The 22,746-nt window shown below is 45.7% G+C and overlaps 1 protein-coding gene across 2 annotated transcripts in view; it reads left to right on the top strand.

The window, feature by feature from the left end:
- The window catches only part of LOC117153597 (serine/threonine-protein phosphatase 4 regulatory subunit 1), a 145,768-nt gene that overhangs the window by 20,030 nt on the left and 102,992 nt on the right, over positions 1-22,746 (top strand). The window contains exon 3 of one of the 2 annotated variants that reach the window (XM_076619446.1): positions 3,270-3,426. In XM_076619446.1, coding sequence (XP_076475561.1) covers positions 3,270-3,426 — 157 coding nt within the window. Of the gene's footprint in view, positions 1-3,269; positions 3,427-22,746 lie in introns of those variants that run through there. The other variant, XM_033327784.2, reaches the window with a different exon arrangement.

The following is a 22,746-nucleotide window of genomic DNA, read 5'->3' as shown; positions in this document are numbered from 1 at the left end:
ATCCAGGCCGGAGCAGGCTCTCTCCCTTTGCAAAAGGAAGGAAGGAAGGAAGGAAGGAGCCGACACACAGGCGAAAGGGGTGCACGCATGACCCTGAACCTAACCGGTGCGCCACCCGGTATAGGGGTGCGAAACTCCGACAGCGAGCGAAAGAGAAGTAAAGAGAGATAGAACGATCACGGAGGAACACGGTGGAGAAGAGAACGGGAAAGGGGAGGACGCGCGTATATATGCCGAAGTGAGAGAGGGATGTGGAGAGAAAGAGAGAAACAGTCAGAGCACAGTCCCCGGGATCAATACTCCCGCGTCTTGCGATCATTCATCTTGCCACGCCCCTCTGCTCTCTCCACACTCTCTCTTTCTCTTTCTCCTCCCATTCCTTCTATTTCTCACCCCCTCCCACTATCTGTCTCCATCTCTCGTCCTTTGCTCCACCATCTTCATCCCCGTAGCGTCGGCACCCCTCGTAATCGCGCTCGTCGTCGTTTGCCGCCCAATCCTGATATCCATTACGAACGAACGGTCGAATAAAGAGAAATTTCGAAGGGCAGACAACCGACGAAACACGGTGGAAACGGTATCAAATGCGAACGACAGAAGAAGAATGAAAAGAAACGAGAACGCGTGAATAATAGGTTTCGGAAGCAAGGGATCCGATACTCTGTCCGATATTGCTGTAAGACGGGTGAAAAAGTAAGGGAAAGTGGGGAAAATAAGGGACGAGAGAAAAAAGGACTCGAAGGTTGAGACGAACATGGAACACGCGGCACGACGACACGGTTACGGATGTTGAGATCAATAAATAGCCGGAATCGCGAGGCTAAGGACGAGCGAATGCGAAACTTGGCAGAGAGAGAGGGGGGGAGGGAGAGAAAGGGAGAAAAAGGAGATCGTTAGTAACTACATAGTAGCGCGCGTATATACGTCGGCGTAAACGCGTAGTACGGCTGCACTTGACTCGTCGTTGCACGTGATTCAAATGAGTTTCTGGAGCCCAGCCCCTACCTCCCACACGGTGATGCCAGAAGGCCGATAGAGGGGGCTGTACTAGGCCGGACGACGAGAAAGGGTGGTCTCGAGAAGAGAGAGAGAGCAGGAGAAAAGAGGGTGGGCGCTTGTTTCAGATAGAAGGGCTCGTCGGCGGAACGGTCGATCCGATCGAGCGTTACGATAAAAGAGAGCCTAGAATCGGACAGACGGAAGTCTCGTGAGATCGATATGTTGCTCTCGTTCCACGCTTCTCTCCTTCCATTCCCATCTATCTGCCTTCTTTATGTACCTATTATCTTCCTCTTTCGCTCCTTTTGCTTCCATCTTCTTGCATCCAACGTGGCTCGTGCGCCGCAGGAGTGGCCGAACCATCGAGTACAATCTCTTCCTTCCACTGTCTCCTCTTCCTTTTCTCTCTCATTTCCTATCCTCTACTCCGTTCCCCTCCAATGCCTGCTAAGAATGCTGAGAAAAATATCTCGAGGGAGACCACGAGATCCGCGAATCTCCTATAAATTATCGTTTTGCTGCTGAGACGGAGGTAATTCTCATGCTGTCCCGAGAAGCGTAAAAACCGGGACAAAATTAATTTTGCTTCGTCGAAACGGAATGGAATTAGACCTGGCGGAGAATTAAAATAATTCTTTATGACCTTAAGAAGCCCGCTGGTGAGAAAGACGCGGAAAAAAATCCTCTCACCTCATCGCGTACGGAAACGTGCATACTCGGGGTCTCATTCGTTCGTTTGTAAGAAACGACACCGTGTCTTTTTCTTCTTCTTTTCTTTTCCCTCCTTCTTTCTTCCTTTGTATGCTCTTCCTAGCCTCTAAAATTCAGCGGAGTTTTCCGCGCGATGACGAAATAACATGGCTGAACCGACCTCCCCATCCCCCCTCCGCCCTCCCCCCGGCCAGTGGGAAAAAAGAGAGAAATCGGAGGAAATTCGCGTTAGTAGAAAATACGAGACACGCAGAGGGAAATGGAAGAAATGTAGGGAGGCAGAGGAAGGTGAACACAAGGGGACGGTGGAAAGCAGACTTGGAAGCAGGAACTGCTCCGTTTAAAGCGTCCGGTTATCCCTGCTGCCTTCTCCTTTGAATCTCTATCTCGTTCTTTGTCACGAGTCGTTACGGACACGCTAGTTACACACGGGCAACCTTCTATCGTGTGCGCGATAGCCGTGGATACAGGGAAATTGTCTCAGCAGAAATACAGGGAAACGAATGTTCACGATCGGTGCAACGAACCGGCTGAATTCGAGCGAACCGGTTCGAATAACATTATTTGTCGTCATATTCCTTCGAGCCACTTATCTTAATATCGTTTAGCAATTTACGTAACTGTACAACTGTTGACATATTTTCGTTTTCTTTTCTTTTATTTTTTAATCTGTTTATCAATAAGGGACGAAAGTTGTGCAAATGTAACGTCATTGAAACACGTAGGTAAACAGAGTAAGTTATACTGTTCCGACGAAGCATAATTGTAAGAACTATGCAAAACAAAAAACGCATTATTATAAGAAATACGTTACGTAAGTGTAGAGGACTGGTATATAGTACGTTTGACCGTGAGATTTATTAGATGTTATTGCTTGTTGTCGCAACCGTCGAATATATTTAAAAATAATAAGTAGATATACAGGCTATATTCGCTGAGTCGCTCGTACACAGTGTAAATCGCAAAGTAAAATTGCTAATTAATACTCAATAAATGCTCGCTAGATATTTGTCAAAAACAGAAAGATACTCGTAGATACTACTCTTTTCGGTTGCGTCGGTTCATTTATTCTGGTCGGGAGGGAGTCGGAAAATTCAAATTCGTCTTTGTTCGACGGTTGCGCGTAACGGCGACATTGTTTTGCTCAGAGTCTATTTATTCTTACATTACATGTCTCTTAACGATCTTGATACTCCGAGGCAAAACAACAACATGATTTCACTTGTCCTCTACTCATGTATATATAAATCAGAAACACGTGAAAAGGTATAGATTGATTTAAAAAAAATATATAATTTATATTTATATAAATATATAATTGAATTGCTTGGAAATTCTTAAAATTCTAAAATCTAGACAAAAGATAAAAATTCAAATTCAATAACGTAAATTCGCTGGAAAAATGATAAATCGTCTTTAATATGTTAAGATACGTAACGAAACAGGCAGGAATATTTTCTTTTATTTTTCTAAGTTACAATAACGTATAGCAAGTCGAAATAAGTTTTACCTTTTTCCTTCCTCTTTGATTAAATATTATTACATTTCGGTTTGTACAGCAATGGGGATCGACGAAGACTGCGATGACGTTAATTATACTCTAAGTCCTACTGGGACCGGTATTTGCAATGTTGGAGGAAGTGGCGACGAAGGTGGAAGGGACGAACTTCTTCTCAAATTGCAACAGTACGTAACGTCGGACGCAAGCTTCACACGGTGAGTTTCCTCTCTTTTTCCCACCTCTAACTGTCACAACAAATATATTCCAGTCGTTAATTTGCTTGTGAATCTATCTCGATGTTGATATATCTGGATAAATCTGCGCTTATAAACCAATAGCCTGCACATATACGGAAAAATTGAAGAGTGTGACCGTATGATAAGAACGAAGTGAACTCGTTATAAAACACAGAGCTTGCTCGTCGGTGTCGTTTGCATGAAAGAGCGAAAACGAATGAAAATTCGTTTGCATACACATCGAACAAGCGCGCTGTCTCTTAATATTTTTAGCGTACCGTCTGAATCGTACAGCAAGTTGAAATCTCTTTCAAATGTTCTGCCTTACATTTGTGTCGCTCACTCGAAATTATTTACGAACATTTTCGAATTTCCCTGACTCCGTGCCGGCGTGAAATATCATCAAAACGCGAGACAAAACGAATTTCCGCGCGTTACGCGAAACATGGCAAGAAAATGTAACTATCCGTCCTTTGAAGAACCTCTCGACGTCTCCGCGAAATGAAAGGAACGATGGAACGGGATGGAGGAACGATGTTTAAGGGATGGAGATGGCGAAATTGTTGAAACATTGGAGTATGTAGAACATCGGCAAAGGGTAAGAGGAAAATATGATGTACGCGCAAGCAGACATTGAATAAGGCCGTGATGAAAGAAATGCCTGCTCATTTCCATACGGAGAAAAAGGAAATCTCTTTCGGAGGATCGGCGACTGCCGCTACACAATGTAACGCCGAAGTCCTCTCGTGCAGGTTTCGCTTTTTCTGAGCACCGCACCGGCCGGATACGCGGTACCCGACGAGAGAGAGAAAGAGAGAGAGGAGAGAGAGAGTAAGAGAAAGAGAAAGAAGGGCTCGTCCATAAATTCTCGAAGCGCCGGTAGTCGACGGTTGCTGTTTCTTCTGCGTACAACGAATCCTCGCGTTGCTTACCAACCCCCTCGACTTTTCTCTACTCTTTACAGTCACCCCGAACTTTTGGCTCCGAGACGCTTGCCCCGACGTTTTCCCGCCCCTCTCGTTTTGCATCCACTTCAGTTTGCTCGCGCTTGAAAACGCTACCTGAAGATAAAATCGGCTATTTTGGTAAAAGGAAAAAACTCGATTGCATTCGTTACAGATCATCTTTATCACCAGCGAGAAGATCGCTGATTATTAATTAAAATTAATGTTACGGATACAAGTAGCAACGACCCTTATCTCGATAAATTTTCTAGCGAAAAGCGTTCCAGGATCAGATATTTTTCAACCAATTTTGATATTCTTAGATTCTATGAAACACCTGAGCCATACTTTTGACCTAATAAGTCCGTACCATGACTCGTTTATAGTCTTCGTGACGCGAACTCAAGCTGACGAACGACCAGAATGACTAATTCCATACGAATCTAGACGACGAAAGAAAAAGCATTTGTAAATAAAAAATCTGTGTCCCTTCGAATTTTTACTATTTCAAAGTTAACCGGTCCATTGGTATTTAAAGAAAACTAGAGCGACGCCAAAATTGGAAGTTTCACAACGGCGAAACGATAAACATCAGACGAGTTAATAATAGTGGACAAAGATGATACGTTTGAAAATACTAGAAAATTAGAGGTGTTATCGGTGACTGACGAGACAGTTAGGTGAAAAAATAGAGACCATGAAATGGAGGTTTAAAATCGGAACAATATGACCTAGAGGATATCGAGGATAGCAGTCACTCGAGATTATCTACCGCGGAAAGAACTACTACGATCGGACGTGGCGGACCCTAGCCAAATATACACGGTGCGTCAGCGTCGCGGCGCGCGGCGTCGCGTCCTCCCTTCCTGCACCGTCCAACTGCCGGGCGCCTCGTTTGAGGTCAACGTCATTCGCCTCTCTCTCTCCTTTCTCGTTCCTTTGCTTCTTCCCTTTCCTTTCTTCTCCTATGCTCTTCTACGATCTCGCTGGCTCTCTTGCCTCATCTATTTCTCTCTTTCCCTGCCAACGTTTCGGATGAGCGAACTTTGGAACGCACGTCGAGTCGGTTTACCTATGAGTGAAATAGACCGTACATAAAAATCTGATGTCGATTCAACATCGCGGGAACACACGAACAATTGTCACTGTCTTTGCAATTCCGATCTTCTAACGCGACAAGATGATCGATGTTCTTAATTCGTTTACTACAAAACACGTACACTGTTAGACATATGTATTAGACCAGCTACTTGTTACATTTATTGGGAAATTGTAACAGATTTTTTCATCTTTTGTAATAAAACTCCGCTTACACGAACGAAATTTTTCTTAGTACTCGATCGAACGAACTTTTCGCATGTTGAATTCACTTATCTGCACTTCGATTCTGAATTAAAAATACGATGCCAATGATATAACAGATTTATAATAGAATAACAAGGAAGTAAAGAGCACTCAATTTATATACCAACAACAAGTACGTGTGTCAGTAGGACAATTATCGAATATTCTTAGATGCACACGTTCTATGTGACATGGAACTATTTTCATTTTCGATTACACATATAATGTCATAACTATAAAGGATTAGTAGTAGCATTTAAATGTTCACATATGTATCTTCTCCCTATTAACAAAAGTTACTTCGACATGTGCACCAAAGAAGGATTCGGTTCCGAGCGTTAGCGTAGAACAAAGGTTAATTCCCAACCTCTAATCGCCCATTTCCTTCACCGAGCATAACTAACAACTCTCGAAGGCTCATCGTCATCGGTCGTTCGAACGATATATTCATAGGGCGTCACGATTTTGCAATGATTTCGAACTTCTTAATTGACACGACTGATTTATGCAGGCGGCATGGCGCGTGTGAGCGCGATACGAGCCGCAACGGAAGAAAGGAACGTAGTATCGGTATTGCGCGTCGTATTTCTTACCCTGCTCCGATTCAACTTGATCTTGATCTGACCGCGCAGAACATAATTCCCAGCTCTTTCCGAATCGACCCGTGCGATCTGTTCCTTGTGAAAAGAACGAGCGCAACGCGTTTTATCGTACATCCGTACGATTATTCGACATTTAGTCTGGTAAAGTGTATTTCCACGCGTAATATGTATGCCGCCTTGTCCAATTAATACGAGAATGTAAATACGTTAGAAGGATTGTCATCGAACGAGTATCGCAAGCGTACTGGTCATCGTCGAAAGTCTCGTAAGGCGTACGCAGGTTTCCCTGGTGAACCGTTTCACCGTTTCACAGGTGCCAAGATCACCCAGACCATGTAATTAAAAGCGTGTTTCGTAACCGTGCGCGCTCTTGCATGGTTTCCGATTACCAGCTACCGGCGACAACGTGCTCACGGGATTTCAGGTGCAATTAGAAAGTTCGTTCTTTGCGGAACGATCGTATCTTTCGATAGAGAAACGCTTTGTTTATCTGGCATGCGTCGATCGTTCAGCAAATTAACGTAATTCTGTTCGTTACAAAATAAGCTGCTCGAAACAATTAGAGGATCTATGAACGATTCTATTGCATCAATAATCTGTGCCGATGCAAAGAGGACTCTGTATCGTCCAACTGCGAAGGAAGACAGTATCCGAGAAAGAAGCATTCCGTGACAAAATATTTTACAATTTCATACGATACAATTTAGAAACGTATCACTGAGAATTTTGGCAAAATGAGATACTTCATTGTAATTTTGCACTAAATCGTCTCGCAATACGTTCACGATACGTTCAGAGGTGCAAATTTCGTACGTTTCGTTAGACATGTCATTGTTCTGATACTATGACAAAGATTCTTTGTGACCAACAAGTCTACGACGCTCGTTGAATAAAACTTTTTTCAGAGTAGAGCTACGGTATGCGATTCTCGAACTCTCTTACCAATTTATGTGTATTGTTATTTTTGCACCGGCTAGTTTCGTAGATATTAATCATTAGGCTTATGAATACGCAACGGTCCGCTGGAAATCATAATTTAACACGTCGTTAACTCGATTCGATCACAAGTTTATTCTATAATAAGATCAGTGGAAAGATATCTCGCCCGCGAGAAGCGCGAACGTTCTACCACCGTTGTTATGCTCGTGCATAGTTCAGATATTGCTCGTATAGTTACGCCGTGAAAGTTTAAACAAAGTTGGAAAACCTCTTTTTGACCCGACTGCTGTTTCTCCTCGTTGGCGTGGCACGTGGGAATTTTAACGAACGAGGAAAACGGTCGGGCGGAAACCACGGCCTCGCGGTCGATGCTTCTGGCGCCATGATGCGTTTCCGCGAAGCAGAGCCTGGCTTGCGCGGTGCACGTGCGAAATATTCTGGAATACCGACGTGTTCCGGACGAGCCAATGGGTTCTTCGGCTCTCTCGTCGCGTACAACGCGAGACGCGGTCGAAACAAAATACTGCTAAAATTAATCCGGACCTTAGGTCACGTCTGCAACAAGTCTAGACGACGACGAACTCGTTGACGACATGGCCCGTCGAGACCAGCCGATTAACCGGTTATGTTATTTCTACAAATTTTCGCGTTGCTTTCTTATTCCCGGTTTATATGGATTCAGTGGCTACAAGTAAAAGTATTTGCACACCGTTGATTTATTGAAAGAAATTTAAAACTGCGAAAGTACGCAGAATGTGCGTAGTATGAATAAATACATGGAATATGCAAATTATAGTAGTGCTTTCTGTAGTACTTGCTTTGTTTCTTGAATTATATTCTCGAAAAAAAGAATTTGCCTAAAAGTGCCCGCTTTAAGTATAGCATCTATATGGTAATTAATTAGCTACAAGTATATTAAATTTTGTATCATTTAGCGGTAGTTTTATACGACTATGAAAGCTTGACGCTATGAAAATGAAACGTAGAACTTGATAAAAAAGTGTTTCATAGGATAATACAGATATGTGCAGATACTTTTAGTGGCAACTGTAAATATAAAATCCTTTTATAAATAGCTTTAAACAATTTTTTGTGTAAACCTTGCCAAAGAATAGTAGCTGTTACGTAACAGATTAAGTCTTTATGAGAAGGGGTGGGGAAAAAGGGAAAAGAAGAGGGAAGATGATGTAGCGTTGGATGGAGAGAATGGAAGGTTAAGAAGGAAGTAAGAAAGGAATAAAATAAAAGAAATGGGTAAGAGTAGGAAGGACAAAAAGCAAAAAGGGAGTGAAGAAGTAAGGAAAGAAGAGGTGGAGGAAGATAAGAAGGGAACGTAAATGAAGAAACTATTGCAGCAGAGGAAGAAAAGAGAAGAAATACGACTGCAAAAAATGAAATCATTTCGCGAATAGTCATTCGTAGCATCGAATGTCTAAATACATGAATATTATTCTTCCTACAAGTTACAAAACAATTCTTCTCTTATGAGCTTAACAAATTCATCTCTGAAGAGATCAAATACATAGGAACAATTATATTTTAAAATTAAAATTTCAACATAGTCCTTAGCCCCGCACGACATCAACTTCGACACAGTCTTTTACAAAGATTACAAGAATTTCGTTCACCCACGATATTAGGATAATATCGTTTTTGTAAAACCCGCAGCAGTTGCGACCACACGTGCGGGAGAGCGAATAACGGCAGCGATTTCGTGCGGACAGTAAAAATCGCATTTCCCCGGAATTTTTCCTGTTCGGTGGAACTGGGTTCGCCATTCGAAGCGCAGTCATTCAATGACTAGTCGATTTGTCTGGTGTGCCAAGCATTTGCCACGTCATGCCTCTTCCACCGTTGCGGAGAACAGATAATGCGGACATTGTTCGGTGTGAACGCAGCCTTCGACCAGATGGCACAATTTTCCGATTGTCGTTCTCCGCTTTTTCATCGTTCGACGCTGTTCGCTCTGGCTTTCAATACGTGAATCCTGCATATACACGCGAACACACGTACACGTAGAGTCGGACAGACAGACAGACAGACAAACAGACGCACACGGCATAGGTAGAACGGAGAGGGAGGCCAATATACCGGGATTAGGGTATTACCACGGGTATTTGCGATTTCGATTTACGTCCAGGTAATTTCGTGATTCGGTTTCGACCGCTTGAAAAATAGCCGTATCAGCTATTACGGTCAGTGGGACACCGCGCCTATCATCCAAAAAGCATTCCTCGTTGTGGAATGCACTGCAAAATCTAAGGAATTTATCGAACGAATAAATTACTAGAAAATCATAGATTTCGAAAGATACTGCACGGCCATGCTTGTAATAACGAAGCGATTGCATCATATTGCGCGACGTTACACCGATCTACGTGTGCACTTTGATCAGTTTAAGGATCGCGTCACGTAGCTGTTCACTCTGTCGTGCTTTCTTGCCTCGTATGTGCGAACTCGTTGATCGATCGTTATCGCTATACCCTTGCTAAATGATTCAAAATCTTACGTAGAAGTTAGAAAATCTATCGTGAGAATTGTTCTACTCTTGGAAAGGTGAAAAGTAAGTTAATTCGCGATATTCGAGGGAGCGACGTAACTTGTTTTCATCAAAACTATGATTCGAGAATAATGCAGGGTAAACGAATCGATCGTCTTAGGTCACGATTGAAAGTCGTGCTCGAGCGGCGCACGCCTAGGGAATAATCATCGTATCGTTGCTCTGTGATAAACTCCTTTATTGCATCCATGCGAATCGTTTTCGTTCCTGATAGTCTTTTTCCGAAACCTGAGGTGTGTATTTAAACCGCGATGAAGCACAGACTTTCTCAAAGTGATGTAAGACGTAAACTCGATCTACATACATCGAAGAAACTTATACTCCCTCGGTTATGGATATTGAAATTCAAGTTCACTTTATACGGAACAAAATCCATGAACATGTATGTACACATGCAACGCGAAAGGCAAATATTGACGAATTTAAAAAATATTCGAACGCAAACAGTGAAATACAATGAAATGTGAGAACCGATGTGATGCCGACAATGGTGACGTCAATATAATATAAATATTGAATATTAAAATGAACGGATTGACGTTTCTCATAGTTTCAATATAAAAACTCGATATACAATGTGTTCCAGGACACGCGATAAAGATAAGGAATTATTCTTCGCTCAAAGAATTTAACAAATAAAGTTTTTTCATTCGAGATTGTTTCGAGGAAACAGCGTGACTATGTCACTACACGTACTTGATTAACACCAGAAGATTATTCACGGAAAATTATTCTACAAACGAATGTAAGTCGAAAATGTAAAATACAATTTTTCCGTATCACGTATCGTTTTCGAAAAAAATCGAGTTTCAGATAGGTTTCGTCAGTTGGCAGACATATCGAACACAGTCCATGAAGAATTTGTTGATTGGACGTGTACTCACCGAATTTTCAACTTTATTTTCTCGAAAACGAGGCCTTGGACGAAAAAGTTTGATTCTTCTTTTCCGACTTATCGTTACGTATAAAATATTTTCCGTTAATTAACATATAGGGTAATCTTCGCTAACTACCGGAATTATCTTATATTTAATTTATTACACTTATAAAAGATCACAGAAGGAAGCAGAAACAATATATATAGAATATATTGATATACGGAATAGAATATATTTATTAGTTTCGACATTACTGTCAAGGAACCAACTCCAAAGAATTGATATACTTGAATGTACTGTAGCCGGCTACCTGCAAGTTTAGTTTTACTTTTGCTTTACATTCGCAAACTATCTAAAACCGAGACCGATTTTTCCAGACTAAAATCAGACTAAAATAGATAAATACAATAGAATACGGAAAAGATCATCGATTCTACGGGCAAAGAAAAAAGGCGCAGAGCGATCATTCCCCAACCAAGACGAACGTCCAACAAGATAAATTTAAAGACATCAGTTTATCACGGGCGATCGTTAAACGCTTAACGATTCCGTTTTTCGTTTCGAGCGGCGTCGAATTTAAACGTCAGCGGGACCACGAGAACGGAAGTAACCAAGAACTCGGCATAAATAGAGCAAGATAAGTAATTCCTGGTAAAGAAGGGAGTTCGAATTGCGTCGATATAACGTTGTTCCTGTGGAAGGGTCAGATCGATACCGAGTATCGTAATAACCGTTGGTCAGAAAAGGAAAAAAGATAAAGGGGAGGAGAAAGGAGAGAAAAGGAAAAGAAAAAGAGGAGGCGTACGCGTGTGTGGGACACCTTATCGGCTACGAGGATCTCTAATTATCTACGTCGTCGTTCAGAAGAAAAAAGAAATAATGAAATCGTAAAGCCGGTGTCTAGGGCACGTGCCCTTCGCCCTATGACCATCTGCCCGTCTTATTTCGTCTCTTTCTGCGCGCGTCGTTCTACGTTTCCTTGGTTTTCCGTTTCTTCTTCCCTTTCCTAGTCGTCGTCACGAAATGTCGTCATCGTATTCGACGGTTTGCCCATATAGTTACGCGATCGATTTACGTCACGATATTGCAGCATCTGCCACGGAAAATGGTCATTAAAGGGTCCCTCGCTTCATTAGGAGCTGCTCTAGCGAGAACGCCGTTCCAAAGTCGAAAACTCGAGAGCTGTCACACGACGCAACGAGCAGAGTGCTAGAGGAGAGAGAACACGAACGAGAGCGAGAGAAAGAGAGCGATCAGGTCCACGCCCAGCATGGAAACTTTTAATAATGCGGTCCTCCACCAATTTCCCCCGCAGCCTGCTGTTCCGTGGCGCGAGGGACGCGTTTCGTTGCATCGCTATCGGAGCTTTGCGCTTCACGAAGAAAAGTCCGTCCATGTTACAGCCGAACAAACGAACCACCACCATCGCCACCATCAACGTCATCGGGGGGAGGCATTACACGTGTAACTTCCCTCTTGCGCGGTCACGTTCCTACAAAGCTCGTTTACCTTTGTAACTCCCCGCTTATTGGCGGCTCTCGCTATTTGCGCGTTTCTCTGAAATTAATTGGACGATTCGAACCCGTTAATCTCGCGTTTTTTGCCCGTTTCCTTCTCGCCGTCCTTCTCCACGACCTCGCGTCCATCTGGATAGTTCGTCGCGTGCCTCTCGCGACTTTCTGGTCTTCCGTGCAATTTCGAAAATGTTTCCGTCGACGACGATATCGAAGAGTCGGCGCCTCGTTACGGAGCGGCTAAGTTTCCAGGCGGCAAGTTTCAAAGGGGCGTAAACGTCAACTTCTTCGGTGACGCGCCAACGGAAAAGGGATTAAGGGCGCATCGTTGGAATGGCAAAGTTGGCGAAGCAGAGGGCTGCAAACACAGAGAGGCTATGCATCGGAGAAACAACCACGAGAAACGGTATCGTTGCTGGCAGCAGCCGGCTCTTAGGCTTCTCTAGGTCCCTTCATCCTCTCGCTTCGCCGCCTCTCTACTGTCGTCACGACGATCTCGCGGCTGAAAGTTACTTGCAATCACGCTGTTGTGTCCTACGTAGATGAAGAATCAAAGAGACTCGCTCTTTCACCATGTGTATACTTTGTTTGTTAGACGTTACGATGTCTGAAACAGTAATTGTTTCTATAGTTTGTCACAGATGTTTGATAAAAGTTTCGAAAGACTTGCTCAAGTCATAATCGTAAACTAGCTGCAGGATTCTGTATACGAGGAACTTTCATCCCTTCTGTAAACTAGGACATTTCGACGAAACTTTTGACATTGTCACGAAGAAGTTTGCCATCGACAATGCGTATGAAATTGAATTCGGATGTTAAACAAATATCATGAAACATCCTAGATACCGGTAGTACTTACAATGACGATGAATCGTAAGGTTTCGTCCATCGTTTCTTTCTAAAAAGCTTAACACACGCATCGAATCTACCGATATCTGTAACTAGAACAGATCTCCAAAAATTCTCCATTAAATTCTGCAAAAATACTGCGCTCCGGATACAAAAATCGATTATCAAGATTTACGGTTATTTCGTCATCCCGCGGCAAGTTGAACCGGTACGGTGGTTGGTCGGCATTAATGCGTCGTATACATAAGTAAGCTCGTTGAGCACCCTTTTCTTCGCGCAAAGTTTATTCACCGGTCAAAGGACCTCGACTCGAGTCAGACAGCCTCCTCTGTCTACCATCCTAGGAAATAACATGTCGGAATCGCAGCGGGCTAACTATGTTCTAGTTGCGTCGTAGCCTCCCCTCTTTCCCCTTTCTCACTCTGCTTCGTCCACTTTCTCTTTCTATCCTCCATACCACTGGCATCGCCGGGAGTAATCCGTGTGCATTTACGACCCTCGCTGCGCGCACAGTCATAGCGACGTGCATGCGTGTCGGTGAGAGGCAGGTGTGTACATTCGGGGGGGAAAACGAGACCTATCTGCACGGAGAGAACGAGTGAGTGAGTGAGAGAGAGAGAGAAAGAGAGAGAGAGCAGCGCGTGCCGCCATCGACCATCCGGAGGCCAGGTGTAGCCTTTATCCATTTTACTCGCGTTTGTTACCCTCGGACCTCTACGATTCCGATGCACCCTCTGGGTCCCGCTTCAGGGGCGCCCATCGACCGACTGGATGAAAAAATATATGCTGTAGCGATCGACGACCGATGCCCACAGACATCAGCTTTCTGCTACATATGTACTCTAGTCGCTCGGCAAACCTGTGATTATCGAACGTTTTTGTTGTTCCATTTTCGGACCAGGCGTCGCGCGTTCCTTATTTATTTCGTCGTTCGCCGTGCCCCGGCCGAGCAGTTTGCAGCAGCGAAGAATAGGCAAAGGAAATTTCGGTGATTAATGTTTCAGGGGAAAGTCAGGATACTTGGTGAAGGCAATGGTAGAGTATTTGCCAGAGTTTGATATATTTAAATGCGATGAGTAGACAATGAGTTACCTTAGATCATCGTTTCTGTCGACTCATTTTGTATATGAAATTTTCAGAACTATTAATTCTTGGTATTATGTATCGCTACAGTGACGTATATTAGCTGACGCATGATACCTGACGCATAATACCCACGATTCGTAAGATAATTTGTGTAAGTGACGATAAACAAAAGGAGCGAGTAAGATATGTTATATCGGGATCTCGTAAACGAAATCGATTGTCGGGTTGATTAGATAATTTAATGAATGAAAACCACGTTCGACGTAAGTACACGCGACACTCGTAGAAAGTTACGCTTTTCCATAGAAACGGCGCCATGACCAAAACGTTTGACGATAAATACTACTGGTAGAGTGGAATACCTAGCGCGAACCCTGTCGTTTATCACATTTGACATTAAATATTTCCGCTATCGATCGGCTTCCGCGTAAACGGTCCGATAAAAGCTGGATCGAAATCGACCCAACCCTCTTGCCTCGCCATGTATCGAGTGGAAACATTGTCTCGCGTGCGAATTAAAGTTCGTTTCACCCTGTCTGGCCGAGCTGGCGTCTCGGCCAACAATGTGGAGAAACAGATCGATGAAATTCCACCGGAAGACCGTAGGAAATAGGCAGCAGCTGGAATTTCAAAAATCTACCCCAGCTGTCGAGTCTGGCAATGGACGAGTCTAATCCCGAAATAGCAGAAAGGGGGTGTGCGCGGGGACCCGCGTGCTCCCTTTGACCCCCGAAGGCATACGCCCACGCGGAAATGACGTCCGCCCTTAGATAATCAGCAGGGCCCCGGTAACGACCATTTCGAAGGGCGTTCTCGCGGCAACGCTTCCGATTTTCTCCGTTCACCTCCGGCGCGGTAGAGTTCACGGGGATGGATACTGTGGCGAAAGAGAGAAATTCGCGCAGCCACCGTGTCTCTTTCGTCCGAACAATTCCTTCTCGAGTGGATATTTCGTTGCGCCGTCTCATCGAGGCGAATAAAAGAGCAGATTCTGGCAACAGATTCCCGTCCAGAGGCGCCAGCGAGTAAATCCTCGCGTTAATTCCTCGAAACCGTCTCCGAGGAAATTGACAGATGGTATATTATCCCAGGAAACCGTCCATCCAGCAAAGTGGATCGTTCTTTTGAAACGGAGCACGCTTGATTGCTTTAAATGCCGGGCATTAATACGCAGGTTAATAAGTCGCTAATGACGAGCATGAGAATAGAAAGAGGAGATGAAGAGAGAGAAGGAGGAAAGAACGCGTTAGCATTCCTAATAAAGACCTTCTTTGTTAGCGGTTTAATACAAGAGGCGAGCTCGTTGCGCTGCATCCATTCGCTTCCGCGGACATGCAAAGCGCGAATCATGACATAAATATAACCGAGCAATGCGCATAAAGTTGCATGAAACTACGTGTTCACGGAACCGGAGCAATCCAGGGTAAAATAGTCAGGGCGGAAATATCTGGTACAGAAGGAGCCGGCTCGAGAGACTCGGATACGCGTATCCCGGCAATGCATTTGAAAAGATTCAAAGATACGCGACCTTATTTTTTGACGAACATATCTCCTTCGTGCGGAGTTACGCAATTCTACTTTATCTGGCAGTATATGTTTCGAAGGACACGTATCCTTTTCTTCTTGCGACTTGAAAACCAATCCTCGTTCGACGGATACACTCGTGAATATGTGTGGTATAGGCGCGTATATAGTCGAGAGGAAAGAGCAGCCGTCAGAACGTGTTCGGACAGGAGGGTGCGCGTATACACGTTCCGCCAACGGAACACAGACGCACGCCGGGTCGATGGCTCGTTTAAATACGTCGAGGGTGGTCAAAGGACCATCGCGACAGCGTCCATTGCCGATCCTTTTAATCCTGCTGCGCCGCCCGTGTCCTTTTACCCTACTGTCTCTGTACGACGAAGAAAAGGGGTTGCGGAGGGGGAGGGGATCGGGGGTCGATGACGTTCCGTCGAGAGACATCTCCTCCTCGTTGCTCTTCGTCGCTGAGTCTCCTCGGCTGTTAAGGCCGGCGTTTTTCATCGGTTATCTCGTTCAGGGCATCTTGAACGGCAGGGACAACGTTAAATAGCGACGAAGTACTAGAAGCCCCGATGACGACAACGACAGCCCTTTGACGTACATTAAACGCGTCACCGACTAAGTGTTTCTCCGCAGTCACTTCTAGCCTTCCTTCGCCTCTTCCTGCCACCCGCTTTTCTCCCTCAAGCCTTTCGCCAACGAGAGAAAATGACATCGGCCCGGCAATAACCCGCGGCTACTTCTACCACCGTTCAGACACCAAAGCGAAAGAAAGAAAGGAAAAAGGCGACAGAAAGAAAGGTTAGGGTGGTACAGTATGCCTCCTGCTCGCTCACGACGGCCGACGATCCTGTAAGAAGGGCGAACAACAGGCGTAAAGTACTCTTCGAGAGCCATTCCCGTAGATAGAGAGAAGAGTTCCGAGGAATAAAGGCGATCGAGTAAACTTCGGGGCTTAAGTTCGGTTTCTAGGACACCTCGAGGCTCGAGTGTGCATTGTTCGACGTTATCGCGATCATCCTTCCATTGAATTTCGTTAAAATATTCCGAGTTCGATTAACAGGTGAACCGCCTAGGCCAATAAAGCGGCTCCAATCTCGGAGCGGTGTGCCTGTGTGATTTGTTCGTGGCATCGTGGCTGACACAGGGAAAGAGAGGACACAAAATTCGTCGACTTGATCCGTATAAAAGGAACCGTCCTGGGTCCCCTCTTTCCGTTGGTCGATGAATATTCGATAGTCGAAAATTTGATCATACGAAAGAGTCGTCGTTAGCGCTCCTTGCCTCTGTGGCCTCTTAGGGGAACACGAAAGAGCGACCAGTTATCGTGTTACGACGCGCGTCTCGTGTTAAACCTGGTAACTGAATATATCTCTCTGCCCAATAGCCGTCAAACGGCCGACAACGATCGAATTTGTCCAGCCAGCCGTGGCCCGCTGGTGCCTCTCTTGCTCTTGCGCGTTTTCTTTCTCCTTCCCACCCATCGAATTTGTTGCCCTGTTGCCAAAATATATCAACGCCACGGGGTCCTCGTTGCGCACCATACGCGTGGTACCCTTAATTGATTTTCTAGCCAAACAGACTGATTTCATGAATATTTCGTTTCGTCACTGGTCTGGCTTCTTGCTATCTCCTCATTCATTACCTCTCGCTTCGCTTCGCCACTAGGAATACATTAATAATTTCTTCCTTCTTTTAATACATATCATCATATTTAAGAAAGACATCAGAGTCTGTCAGGATGAGCGTTATCACGCCGATAATCTCCTAATCACCATCTTGCACTCGTAATTTTGGAACTTTCACGCTTGCCGGAGCCGCGTGTCCTTCCACGTCGACAGGATCAAACACGAGCCAACGTTTCTGCGTACTTTGCGAGGCTCCAGGTGCGAAGCACGCCGCGCCAGGACCCAATGGGCCCCTCTCTCGTACCCTTCCTCGAAGCGGCCTCATCCCCACTTTCGCGAGACGACGCGACGGTGGCACCCGAGCGCTTCGTCTCGCTATATCTCGACGCGCATCCGGGGCCCCACAGTGGCACGGAAAGTTTCGAGTCACAGAACCCAGAGTTGGATGGAAAGCGAAAGAAGAAGAAGAAGAAGAAGGAGGAGAAGAAGAAAAAGAATAAGTTTTGGCCCTGTGTGTTCGTAAATATGAACGTACAATTCGTTGGTTCGCCGGCTCGCTTTAAAGAAGCCAGACCCCTCTATTCCAAGTTCTTCGACTTCGTGCCCCGACTATCGTGCAGAGCCAACAAGGGTGCTGGTGAAAGAGGAGAGGTCGGGAAAGGGGCTTAAGGGGGGAGGGAGAGGCAATTTGCGGCGGTGGTGCAGGGCAGCTGCAACCTCACGAGATACGGCTTAGATCGTCGTGGCACGAGCCTTCCTGGCATGTGTTTCCTTTAGGCCCTCGACCTCCTCCTCTCCCTCCCCTCGTGTTGCCCTTCCACCGTAGATTTTTACTCGAATCTGCCTCGCTTCGGCCCTCCGTCGCCGTTCCTTCTTCTTCCTCGATACGCACATGTATATAATTCAAGCGAAACAGACGTCGCGGTCCCAAACCCTTTCTCCACAGTCAGGGGGATCCGGACATTATTTCGTGCAAACGACGACGCGCTACAGCCAGGGGTCGGCTTCGTCCAACCTGCAGGTCAGCTTTCATCGTAAGAGTACAGCGATTCCGATCGTTTGTACAGCTGGGCTATGAGATCTGTAAATATGGATTTTATGGAAAAGCATTCTATTTGGGGACAATCGATCGTCGTTTCGCTTAATGCAGAAAGTGAACAAAAGAATTTTGGGCGGAGTTTCCAAGTTCAACGATCGGCAGTTGCTTCTGGAAAATAGAGCCCTTGTTCTCTTCGAGATTGCTTTTGGTCGATGAAGATCATCCGAAGATTACTTTATATCGTGCAGTTGCTCCAAAAACGAGGCGCTTATCCTTTCATTCTTCCTTTCAAATCGTTCGATCGGAGGTTCTCATTGTGAAAACATGGCACTTGTACGTTCGCAACTCGTTCTATCACCAGAGCATCGTAAAATGCATCTTGCACCGTGTCGCGCAAAGATTGCCTCGTACGGTGCAGTTGTCGAATGAAAAATGAAGCGTTTGTTTATTCAGAAATCTTTCGATCGAAGATAATTTTAACAAACGTCTAAGGCACAGGTTGTAGCATTACGATTCATAAGTGGGTTTTCATTTACCCTCGTCGTAATTTATTCTCTTTGGGGAACATATGTCACGCTTATCGAAGCTCGAAGCGTAAACACTCTGATCGCATTTAACGATGCCCATTGACCATTACAAAAGTACGCGCGCCTAGATTCGCTTGCACTTTCCTTAACAGTTATTTCATTGCAAAACTCATGAATATCGCGCAATCGATCGATCGATCGCGTCGCGCAAGCGAAACTGACAGCTGTTCGCCCGAGATCGTAGTGAAACGAGAATAAAATGATAATTGCACGCGTAGTAAACCGACGGTTGCTTCCTGCGTGAAATGGCACTTTACGCTTAAACGAGATCGATCGAACGCGAATCACGTATCATCAACGACGATTTCGGGCATGGTTGTCCTTATCGCGTTAAGTAACCGGCCACGTACTTTGTGTCATAGGAACTGCATTCCTATTTTAATGAGACCATTGTGCGTCGTGGTAATCCGCCAACCCTGGCGAGCAGTTTTCAAACCAGTCTTGGTCCCAGAAGCAGGGCTCGATTAAACGAAGATTAACATTCTCCAGGCGTATCCTGAGGTTTTCTGCGTCCTACCATCGGACATTTCGTGTTACGTAAAATCACGATATACCCACTTACGTATACTTACCTCGAGCTTACGAGGCGTATATCTTGCTCGGAGCGGAAAGTATCGAAAGAAAGTGGCACGTGCGGCACAGAAGGTGAATCGTGTCCCTCTCCCGGTGGACATCTGTTTGGGTCTATCAGCGCAGGGAAATTAATGCATTTTTTCCCCGGTTTCCAGCCGCAAGCGTGTGCCACAGAAAGAGAGGGGAAGGACGAAAGAGAGTAAAAAAAAGAGGCAGGAGATGCACGGCGCTCGCTCCCTTTCTCCGAGCCTGCACAACACAACGTGCACACCTCGTGGTAGCATCTGCCGAGGCTTTCGATGAAGTGATTTCGTAGCATTGTACACCTTTTTCTTGCTGGATCGCCTCCATCCCCGCGCGTGTTCCACTGCGGGGTGCTACCCGCCACTGGGTGGTGGGATCGAAAAATTTAGATTAGACCGCGCAGGTAGCCAGAACTGTGCCGTGCGTATATCTGCTTTCCTATACGAGCGGTTTCCTGAACCCTGTTCCGCCCTTTCTTCTCTTCGACCTACGTTACGTAGTCGTGGATCGCGGTGTCGGCCTTTTCTCTTCCTTTCTTTTCTTCTCCGTTTCCTTTCTCCTTCTCGGTCTGTGCAGAGGCCGGAGCTCGTTGGTCGCGGGTTGTGCGCCGGTGTCTCGGTCCGTCGATAAAATCGCCAAAGGAGGGCCGACCATAGACAGCTTCCTTTACGCGTGCACACGCGGGATCGAGAAGAACCCAAACTCCTCGTCGTATTGCAGCTGACACGCACGTGGCACGTGGCCATGCACCGGGCACACAGATGCACAGGGCCACGTACGAGCCGAGTATATTTACCGAGAAGCCACGAGAAGGTGAGTTGGCTTCTTTCGGAATACTTTCGACCTATCGACCCCCTTGGAAAAAATAACGCTGTTGCGTCCCAGCGAAACAGATGCACCGCGAAAACCCCCGCTGGGGCGTTCAATTGGATTCGCCTTTTTTTTTCAGAATCTTCGATTATACCGAGATACGTTTCTACGTTCTACCGGAAGGTGGACGGATCGAAGAAACTAAGCGCGTCGGTAAAACATACGCTCGGGTGACTTCCAAGGATCTACATGACGTAACGATCGTAAGGACAACGACGCGCATCAGTCGTCGTCGTTCTATCTCGAAAGACTCTATCTCGAAACAGTATTATCTTTCGCCGGCTAGACACGAGCTAAGCACAAAAAGATTCAAGCATCCGATACAGACGCGCGTTGTATCATTGTGGTCAGCGTGTAGCGCACGTTCGTCCAGCAGTTGCAGCTCTAAGCATTCCACGAATTTTCGGTGGCTCACGCGTGGTTCCGTGGACCAAGATAAAACCATCAGCCGCAGATCCTGTTTCTACTAGTTTATCTTTTAAAGGATTGCATAATCTTAACTCTGGCATCCACTAGTCTGCCCTCGTTCCTTCTGCCTGGCTTGTTTTACTTCTTCGCCGTGTTTGTTTTCAAAGAAAGGAAAATTCATGGTAGGGTTGCTCCTTCCGGTATCACCTACATTTGGCGTCATTGGTGGCCGCCGTCGTGGCGTATTTTTACCGTTGCACCCTACAAATATTTTTTCACCGGTGAAGACGAATCGGTAACTGGCGAGAATCCCCGAAGAGCAAGGCATCTCTGAAACAGAGCACTCGGTTCTTGAAGGCGGCAGGCGGCTAGGGTCGATGGTTATCTGACTTCCTGTCCGTTCGTTCGCCCTTCGTGCCTTCGCGGCCGAACCCAAAGAAAGAACGGGGCAAAAGAGACGGACGGATAAGAACAAGCAATAAAAGCTTGGTGAAATAAATACAAAAGATAATGGACGGAGGATTGTTAGGAGTAGCGGTGCTACACTGTCGCTACACCTTTCTCTGCTTTCTGTCTCTGTTTCGCTGACATCTGTCGGCTTCGCCAACTCTCGGAAGGAAGAGAAACAAAAGGCGTTTCAAAGCACACGCGTAGTAAAGCGAGATTGGCGTCTTTAGGTTGTCCACTATTAACCGTGCTAATAATTTCGTTCTTTCGCCAACACGTTTACCCTTCTATTTATTTGGAAAAAGAAGTATTCTCTTCTCTCGAAAAACGCCGCATTTCACATTGTTCTTTTGGTGAATGACAGCTACAGTAACAAAGAGTATGGTTACGATAAAGTTGGTCGATTAATGACCGAAAGAATCGACGTATCAAGGTGTCTAAAGTGCCGAGTTATAAGTTCCCTGTAGAGTGGAGACGAAAGAAAGAGAAACGAGAGAGAATTCTACGAAGAGAAGGTTGGGTGGGGGCGAGGGGTTGAGGCTCAGGCACGTGACCGGAAGGCGGGGGGCAAAACGGCGCACGCGCCGTCGTCCTCCACCTGGTGCATCACCTGCTGCCCCCTGCTTAAGCCTCCCTGCCTTCGCCTTTCCTTTTTTCGCCTCTCTTTTTCTCTTTTATCCTGTCTTATCCTATCCTCCTTTTTCTTTACCTTTTTCGCCGTCTCCTTCTCCTCCTCATCCCCCGTTCTCTTCTCTGTACACTCGTCCTCGCCCATCCCTCGCTCATTTCACCACCTTCAACCACCTAGAAGCACTCGACGTTAAGCTGCTCGTTCGTTTACGATCCTCCTGATTCTTTCTCTTCTTTTCCGCCGGTTTTAAATTAATCCGTGGTTTCCCGCCAAACCACCTACGCGATTACACCTCTCTTGCACCAGATATTTTAAAACTGTGTCAAGAGTTGGGATTTACGCGATGCTCGTACAATATGTCGCGTTACGTGCATGGTGTCTTTCACTCGAGTTATTTCTCTGCGTTTCGCGACACAAACTTGGCGTCGACGTCTTCGCCGATACAGACAACGATATTCCTTATCCGACAAATATCTATTCATTTTCCATGCTAGTAGAGAGATAAATTACAAGCTGTTACGCACACCGAACGTGCCGCCCGTAAACGTTTCTCGAGTCTCGAGGATTCCTGAATACCCTGGCCCACCACCTGCCACCCCCCCCCCTCCCCTCCCGCCTGGAACACACCATCGAGAACGTGCATCGAGAACGTATTTCGCTACGCACACCGTAGCTCTCGTGTGCTTTCTACCTGTCGGTGTTCGCACGACCACGATGTTTTCACTTTTTTAGTTATTTGTTTTTTTTTTGACAGACATTTAATTAACCGGCGGTTCACGTGACTGAAATCAACGACTTTTCAAAAGACTGACGAGGATAAATCGCAATGAGGATCGCGACGATGGGCGAGCA

The sequence above is a fragment of the Bombus vancouverensis genome, chromosome 1, assembly GCF_051014615.1.
Source record: "Bombus vancouverensis nearcticus chromosome 1, iyBomVanc1_principal, whole genome shotgun sequence".
NCBI lineage: Eukaryota > Metazoa > Arthropoda > Insecta > Hymenoptera > Apidae > Bombus > Bombus vancouverensis.
Note: the sequence above shows the minus strand (reverse complement) of the source record. Positions and strands in the feature narration are given on the sequence as shown.